General features: G+C 31.7%; 1 protein-coding gene across 1 annotated transcript in view; it reads right to left on the bottom strand.

Annotated features, from left to right (window-relative positions):
* Positions 1 to 205: 205 nt before the first annotated feature.
* Positions 206 to 9,652, bottom strand: part of LOC145686072 (uncharacterized) — a 33,026-nt gene continuing 23,579 nt past the window's right edge. The window contains exons 5-8 of the mRNA XM_081758987.1: positions 8,222 to 8,427; positions 5,321 to 5,506; positions 3,934 to 4,075; positions 206 to 2,091 (exon numbers count right to left, since the gene is read on the bottom strand). Of these exons, the coding sequence (XP_081615113.1) occupies positions 1,949 to 2,091; positions 3,934 to 4,075; positions 5,321 to 5,506; positions 8,222 to 8,427 (677 nt within the window). The 3' untranslated portion in view covers positions 206 to 1,948. The remainder of the gene's footprint in view (positions 2,092 to 3,933; positions 4,076 to 5,320; positions 5,507 to 8,221; positions 8,428 to 9,652) is intronic.

Below are 9,652 nucleotides of genomic sequence, written 5' to 3'. Positions count from 1 at the left end.
TATTTTATAAATATCCAAAGCTTAATTACTTGCATCGAAATCACTTTTGAAATAATTCTACATAGTGTCAAAAAGTCCAATCCCAACCTCAACCGATAAGTTAACTACTTCTTTTTCTTTTTTCGACTAGTCCAGATTATGTTTGCTGACCTTATGAACTATATTATTTTTAAACTTGTACAGTTCTGTTCCTGCGAAAATGAAACAACTCAAATTTTCACAAAATCTGTTTATTGCAACACAACAAGCAAAATATTTAACATATTATTATGCAACAAGTTTGTATATAAAAATTGCAACTTAATACTCGGGTATCGAGCTTTAATATTACTGTAATACTCGTGTTCCTATTGATCATAAATACTGAGAATTCATTCACTCTTGCAAAGAGTAACAAAAGATAACCACCATAAAATGTGCGTCGCTTAATTATTAGGCTAATTACATAAAATGACTTGTTGAAAGTCTCATTCCCCTCCCACTCCCCTTGACTGAAATTCCACTTTCATTTCACCTTACATTGTACTTTGATGCTAAATACGAACATCTTGCATTAAAAAAATATCACAAAAAACACAACTAAGGGGTGCCAAAGAGAGTTGGAAACCATTCGTATACACTTGAACGTTACCACGTTTAACAACATCATCAGGTACTCTGTGCAAATTGCTAGATTTTCTTAGTTAAATATTTCTTATAACAGATAAATTACAAATGTTTTGTGTATCTACACTTCATAGTTTGGTATCAAACAACGAATAACCAAAAACTAACTAAATAAATTTAACAGCGTTTTGTTTTATGTCATATGTTTAAACAATCGTATATGAAGCCCGTAAATATTTTCAACATAACCATGAATATATTTCAGTCATTTTATAGTATCCTCATACAAAACAAATATATCAACATAAATTTGCTAGTGCTAATGATAGGTTTCAAAAAGCAATAATGCAAATCGTCATTACTTGATTATCTAAAATGTTGAGACTACTTACAAAATTTCAGAATATTTTAGTATTCTGATCTTAATAATAAATGCATGTAAAATATGTATTATTTCATGAATACAGAACTAGATTGTTATAATAAATTGATGTTACACTCTCCATCACGCAAGGCTTATTCTTCCTGTACACAGGTCGTTACAGGCAAAGTTTGAAATAGTACTAATGTGTATACTTGTTAGCAAAAAGTAGTCTAGGTCAGATGATACCATTCTATGTATTAGTATAATTCTATAGTTTCAAATCGTAAATGTTAATTGAAACATTTAATACTACTGTGAGGAAAAAGATACCAGTTAAATAGAAGGAATTTTTCAATAATACTGCACTCCTTGGCTAACATTTGTATACCCTGGATAAATGCATATTCTTCCATCATGTATTGTATATAATACAAGGGTGTAACTCTCATAAAATCGAACTGATATTTCACAGCTGCACAGTATTATGCTTATAATGATATATTTTATCCTGTTAACTGTGAGAAACTGCAGATATTTCCCGAAAATAGATTAGGAAATTAATTGGTTGGAGTATTATTATCTTAAGTTATTTTTTGTTGTCATAGATGAAGATTAAGCGATTTTATATGGAAATAGAAGTTCAAATAACTATGTGAAACATTACATAAATTGGCACCCCTGGCACACAAATATCGTATCTATCTATGTTATTTACAATAAATAGCAATAAATTAATTTATCCTTCTTAAAAAAATCTTCTCGTTTAAGGAGATCAAATAACTTCCGTATCGCCTTAGGGAATTTTCTAACAAGCAAAAGAATTCTGCCATGACACAATCACTTTACAAACCTTAAATGTAAATCTTCCTTGACATCTAATTAAATACTGGTGGTGATTATGTTAATAAATAATGATTCCTTGGTGGAAGATTTTTCTTCATTATACTTCTGTCACCGTTTACCAAAATTCATTTCAATTTACTTGTCTTCTGGTTTCTTATTAGGATCAACCACTTTTCCAGCAACAACTGTTAAATTATCTCCTGTATCTCGAACAAAGTACAAGAATGGATGGTCTGCTACAAATTTTTCATATCTGCTTCGGTTAGCAAGACTTGCAACTGAAAAAAGTATTGAAAATACTGTTACTACATATTTACATATACATATATAAATAGTAGTGACACTAATAACTCATGATATCAATAGGAAAAAAATAGTGTAAGTTTAGTTCTCAAAGTTTTTTGCTGCTTCACAAAATTCGGGATTGTTTTAAACTTGTATATTTTCCTCTAATTGTTCCCCAAACTAATATTAAGCCTTCGCAGTATCGTATATCTCGGGATCATGGAGTTCTTTTTGGGGGGAGGAGTGAGATTAGCACAATAGTTCAATATAATGTGTAGATATTTTAATAAAACTTTACCAAAAGAAGTGTGCATATTAATTTATTATATTAGTAATATATTAGAACTTTACTAAGCTTCCGTAAAGCTTCCATCAGTACATCTGCATTAAAATATCTGTTATTTAGATTGAATTATTATGCCATTAAAAAAATTATAGGCCTGAAATATACGATAGTTAAAACTGTTTATGACCAATGTTTTCTCCTGCTCTTTCTTAACCATTAATCAAATGCTAATATTTTATCCAAACAACAGAATATAACCCAAATACATAATTTTTCCGCGTAACCTGCCCACGTGCTCGCTCTTCGATTTGATACCTATTGATACCTATAGGAGCATATTGGAGATCTACTCCAATCAAGAAATAAACATTTGTTTGTACCAAAGTGCTGAGAGCTCACTTACTAATTATTCATTATTCAACTAAAGAACGTTTGCAAATATAATGTTCAATATAATGTAGCCCTCTTCAAACTACTTCAATATATGATGACGAATTTATTATTTTCGACAAGATTAACTCTCGACAAATATTTGAAAGTAGCTCTCAACAAAGCTTTAAATAATGGCTTTGAGGAAGAGTATATAGGAAGAATCTGGATATATTATGGTCGTTTGGGTCCCAAATAGCGTAAATCCAATAAGCGGGAAAATAGACTAATGTCATCATTCACTTCTATACGTAAGTACCTTTTTTCAAAGAATTTTCATAAACAGTAAATTATTAGACCATAAAGTACATAATTATTGTTTTTATTGCCAACATAACAGAAATATGAATTTTTCATAAAATATTAAACTTCAAAATTCTTCAACAGGAAAATTTCAATTTTGGGCTTAGGCCATTTGGGATCCAAGCGACTTGTACATCCTTGACAATACCCTTTGCTTATTAACTAAACAAATGAAGTAGAATCTCAAGTATGCAAAATAATATTTAACATAAAACTGTTTTCATATATAGTCTTGTTATAGAAATGCAAATATGGTTTATTTAATAAATACAATGTACTACATAATTTTAAGTAGATATTTAAAGTCATCATAACTGTTATGTCTGCATTTATATCAAAACTATAAGCAAAATACCCAGTAATTTTGCGTAATAATAATTTATGTAAAAGAAAAGAAAACGTTATGATAACTGATAGGTAATAAATCTTTTTTAGAATTATTAAATATGAAACACAAGAACATCAAACGGAACTTGACAAACAAAAATGCACAATAAAATGCATTTATCTATATTTTTTTTACACTGTTTTGAACTCCACTGTAATGTTAATATAGGTAATGTGCTTAAACGAATCAAAGTGGAACTTCTATAAATATTGCACTAATAATAAATATTACTACCAAAATGAATTCTATAACGAACTGTGAATTGGTTTAATTTCATGCATCACTCTGGTACTTCTTGAAGTTTGACTAGAATATTGGTGTGTTTATATGTTTAATCTATTTTGCATTTCACTCAAAAGCTCTTAAGTTAGTCTGAATTATTATGTCAGTGTATACAAATATATATTCCTAGTTTCATTTATATATTACCTGCAAACTGTGAAGTTGAAGTTCCACCTTCATCCACTTGGACAGTGCAAACTTGAACCAGTTCTTGGACGTAAAGGCCATCATCTTTCGAAATTCCTGATAAATCTGCTTCTTCCTTGTCAAAGATTGACGTAATACCAAACTGAAAAGGTAAAATAACAATTGACGACGAGGAACAACATATCGTATGACCTTTTGAAAGTTTATCTCGTTTATACTTGTGTACTAACAGTATTTAAATTACTGTAATTTCAAACGAAACAAAGGTTATCCTTTTATTGCGATAGTAATGAATTACTTTACTAAATTAATGTAGTTGTTTACTTATGATATTCAAAATGGTTGTTTTATCTGCACAAGAAATACACACAACTCTGAAAAGACTAATGAGCGTACATTTAAAATTAATATTCAAGAATTAATGTTAATTTTAGATTATTACCAGGTCTGTATTTATGCACGGGCCATAGGGCCCCAGACCCAAGGTAGCAAATTTCCAGGGTATATTTTCGAAATATATTACAATGATGGTGATGATTGTATGATCGACATTGTGCCCAAATGAAAGCAAAAAGGAAACCTCTTAGACAGTCATTTCATGTTGGTGAGCACTCAAATCAACTATTACTTTATTATCTGAAACTGAAAGTTACATATTATATGCTTTTTCCTTACTTTCATTCAAATATTGATTATTCACTTCACTATCTCAAACTTTATACACACATATTTATTGTTATTGAGGAAATGCAAAATTGTTAAATACGACAATATCACATGGATCGTAGTATGTATGGTTATGAGATACAACTCCTCTTGCCAGTGTCATAATGAAAGTCTTAATGAGAGTGTATTTTCGTATCGGTCATTTTAATAGATGGTGTTTGTAAGCGTTATTGTTGATCATGATATATTTTTAACACCAAAAATATTTTTATTTTCTCGGTAGCAGCAAGCATGTCATTATCTTGAGATAGTATTAGCATTTCGTTCAGCTCGATCAGATCTATCCATTGTTATATACCATATATATATATATATATATATATATATATATATATATATATATATATATATATATATATATATATTACAAAGTAATCATCAGTCCATAAAAACAAGGTTAAATCTGAGTAGAAAATGTATATGTGACTAGTTTTAAATATTTAGCTGTACTCATATAGACGTATTGAAATCTGTTCTCATTGGCCACTGTAGGGTTTACAGAGAATTTCAAAACTTTCATAGTAAACTGCATAAATAAATTGTAAGATTTAAGGAAGTACGTGATGAACAGTTTTATGAGTTTAGATTTGCCGTATTTTGCACAATTTATGTGTGAGTGAAATTTGAACGATGTGAGACAAATAATTTCAGAACTCTTTACCTTCTTCAACGATTCCTCTGGTTTTGTAGTTGTATCAATCTTGAATGATGGTAACTGGACTTCCATGTCACGTGTTTCCATATGTTTATACACATCACAAAGGGAGAAACCAGCTAGATCAGAGACCAGTTGCCGAAGACCATCTCGTCGCTTTGGCAGCAATACAAGAAGAGCATAACGACCACCCTGAAAATAAACCAGAGAATATTAATTACTTACACACAACTGAATTATTGTTTAATTTATATTCTATTATTACGCCACCAGGTCTTACAGCCAACCCTCAGAGTAGCTATTTTTGAAATATTATTAAAACCTTTGCTTACTAAGAGCTCTTTTATATATGTTTACTCGGTCTGTTTGTCTGTCTGAGAAAGACAAAATCCCAAGAACTAATTGATGGATCACAATCAATTTTGGCTTGGTGTTAGAGGGTCAAAAGTTGAAAATCGAGATCGTTTATGGATGTGATTCATCTATTTGATCCCAAGATATGGACAATCAAAAATGGTCTCCCCGTGTATTTCTATAAGAGTAATTACAGGCATCGTCCTTGCTTAATAGACTACCCGCAATGCTGTTTAGATTATCGGGTTAATATAACGTCAAAATGCAAAATACTAATTTGTCCCTGGAATACAATGCTAAACTATTATTTTCCATTCAATAAATATAAAGGTTTAAATATGTTCTATTTTCAAATACTCATTCATCTTTAAGTATTTTTCACTTAATTTGATGTGAAATGTTATATTCAACTCTAGTTTTCGTAAAAGCTTGCTTGTTAAGGATTTTGGCTCATCAAAAACTAAACCAAACTTTTTCATGTTATGTGACATTGGTGCAGTCTTCACTAAACGTATGTGCACACTACGACGAAAGAAAATATGCAAATTGTTTGTATATGAATGTATAGTTCATATGAAATATAATAGTGTATGTACTTTCCATCCGACAATTAAGTAATGAGACTGATTTTTATTGTGACTAAATACCCCTTCTGCATCAATACAGAGAGTGGCACGGTCACGCAAAGAGTAGAACAACCTCTGCAACTCAGTTTAGGGAACTCCAGTTTAATGGCAACTTCAGTTTAGGGAACAGAAGATATCCTCACGAGAACATATTTGGAGAATAGGAGATGCTGTAGCACACACACACACTTGTTTTTTGGGCAAATATTCCTTGCCCGGAGAACTGGTCCCTTGTTATGCATAAGTAACCAACTACCTAGGGTTGAATATTCAGGCGGAACACAACGTATTGTCTTCATAAATCGCACCAAAATTCTTAAATAAAACTGGGCATTCACTGTGTGACCTTCTGGTACAAATACATGATGAATGATACCCGTACTGTCCTAGAAACACAGGAGCATTGTCTTTACTTTTGACCTCTGAAGTCCAAATTTCTCCGCATTTCCATATCCACATACACGTAGGCGTATCCCCATACACTCTCCGCATGAAATCAACAGTCTCTGTCGCACTTTTACCCAGTTTAATACAGAATTTGATATTCGCTCTCTGCTCCGTGCTACTAGTGAGCCGAGGGCCTTTCAGTGTCTGCTGGTAATTGCGACGTATTTCCCGTCATGCTTCCTGTACGACAATGCAATGTTGCTATACTATAGAGGGGGGATTACTGATTCGAACCCATATATGGTTTACGGATTGCGCACACTGTTTCGTCACAATAAAATCAGTCTCATTACTTAGTTGTCAGACGGTATATTTACTTGGAGATGAATTTTTCGAAACGTCATCAACAATTAAACTCAAATTCTGAAGTTATTGACAGAGGAATATGTTCGGGGTAAGTACTTTAGTGACGCAAATATTGGGACCAATAGTGGAAAATGGTAGGCTAGTCAATTAACAACGTTAGCTCTACGTTGTAATTGTTCGCTTTGACGAGCATTTGCCAACGTAGTACTTACATATAAAAGAAATGAAATTGCGATTGCTAATGTAAAAGGTTGAAACTGTTGCGAATGTAAAAAGTCGAACGGTAAAAATTGATGGAAGATATTAACACAGAAAATTCCTATATGAAGATAAAGAGGTTATCTGAGGACGTGGAGCATGGAATTTTCTGGTCCGGCAAATGACCTCTCAATAATGGCAGAATGTCTATGATGATGATGATGATGATGAGTTTATCATGGTCCACACTGAAAACTAAAACTGAAACCACGTTGCAGTATATTTGCACAAGTTTATATATCTTCCTACGGTTTGTGATAAATACTGAAAAACGACTTTTGTAAAAACAATCGGCTTTCTTGAGTCCATCTTATAATCAAGTGTGCTGCAAGTATAAGCCTTCACTGCCACAAATTACTACATGTGAGCATGACAGCTTACTTGTTTCAATAAACATATATTGATTGTATAGTATTTGTTCAGGCTTTATAGAATAGATATTAGAAAGGACTTATCTTAATATTAATATCACATACTTTCATTAGATAGAAACTTAGAATTATTTTAAAATGCAATTTTCACTATGTGAACATAAGACTTCCGGGAGCTCATAATACTTCTCGGATTCGTATCCGCTCTTATATTCGGGACTTTCGGAAGCGAGAAAATATAAGCATATAGTTTCAAGAATACAAGCTACCATAGTACTATTCAGGTAAATCAGCTAGTATGTGGTAACTCATACTTAAATGAGTTATGTGCCTATCTCATTCCTGTTATTATTTATAATTGGCAGTATCTGTCAAAATGAATATGATATACACGTCTTGATAATCTGTTTTTTTCTTGTTAAAAAAGTAGGTCGACACATGTCCTATCTAGGTTTTCCAAATCTCAATTGGGCTATGTTAATATAATAAAGATTATGAATCAATACACAAGGTCCAAAAACAGTTTACTCATATGTCCTTTATACCTCGTATGGCAACTCAATGACATCACTGTCCAAGTCAGGTATTGTTCCTGTTCTGAACTTCCCTTGTGTCCTCATCATTGAAACAGAAGCCTTCTTCGTCTCGGAAATGTAGAAAGTTTCTGCGCTCGTGTGTTGGGGGTTAAATGGCGTAACCCAGTCTCCTTTGAAATACATGCCATTGAACACGATCATCAAAGCATCGGATCCTGAAAAAGATTTTATATCAAATCACTTCATATGAAGAACGCTGAAAATAATATATAATTTGGTTGAAAATAATTTAATACTGTAAAATTGATTATAGTATTGCAAATACTTAAAAAGAAATAGATTCGTATTACTAAAAAGGTCGTTCAAGCCATGGTAACTCAAGGAATAGAATTATGGCCATTTCTTAGAACAGGCGCAAGCTACTGATAAATAGGCAACATTCATAAATACAAATATTACGAATGCTGTAACAAGACAGCGTTAGATAAATACCGTAAAAAGACAAAATAACTATTGAATAAGAAATGTTATTCCATTAAGAACAAAATTGGTAAGCAGAAGTTCCGCACTACTATGGTAAGCAGAAGTTTTACTGGAAATAAATATAAGCCTAAATTATTATTATTATTATTATTATTATTATTATTATTATTATTATTATTATTATTATTATTATTATTATTATTATTATTATTATTATTCAATAATTGAATGCTGCATTTGAAGTAGCAAAAGAAGTCAGACCAATGAGTAACATGGAGGGGGAGGTGAAGTATGCAAGGTTCACGAACGGGTATTAGGTAAACAAGGTTGCAAACCACTGTTTTAGATTCTGTGACAAGTTAGATATTCAATTCAATATATCTATCAAATTAATATATTGTATTTCTTTAAAAAAAAAACTCTAAAGGGAATATTATGTTCGGTAAATCGATTTTCTTGCTCTACAGTAATATAATATAAGAACTGTAAAAATTCTGCAGTGTCCCGAAAGTACACCGCGGTAATAACTGCGGGTGGCGTTCATGATTAACTCAAAATCACGATTAATACATGAATATAAGAATGACAAATAAACCTTAGAATAATTAACAGTAAAAAGAGCACATTGTATGGAAATGAAGACTCTATGTAATTACAAGTAGCATTAAAGAAGAATATTTACAAGACAACTTGAACAATGACATTAAATTTCAAATTTGCGTAAAATGTTAGATATAACTTTTCTTAATCGGTAAAATGTTCTAATTTTACAAGTAATGACCTTATCTGATAAAACGTCATCTCAACTCTCAGCACACTGTAGTTCCAGGGCACAACTTTTCCGGTCGCCATTGGCGACTAGAAATTTAGAGCTGGCGACCACTGTTCAGTAGGAATGGTTCCTGGATAAACTCACAGGGCTGTGCAGTTTCTGTTTCGCACGAAAATAATTGTGAC

The sequence above is a fragment of the Thermobia domestica genome, chromosome 5 (assembly GCF_964235325.1).
Source record: "Thermobia domestica chromosome 5, izTheDome1.hap1.1, whole genome shotgun sequence".
NCBI classification, from domain to species: Eukaryota; Metazoa; Arthropoda; class Insecta; order Zygentoma; family Lepismatidae; genus Thermobia; species Thermobia domestica.
Note: the sequence above shows the minus strand (reverse complement) of the source record. Positions and strands in the feature narration are given on the sequence as shown.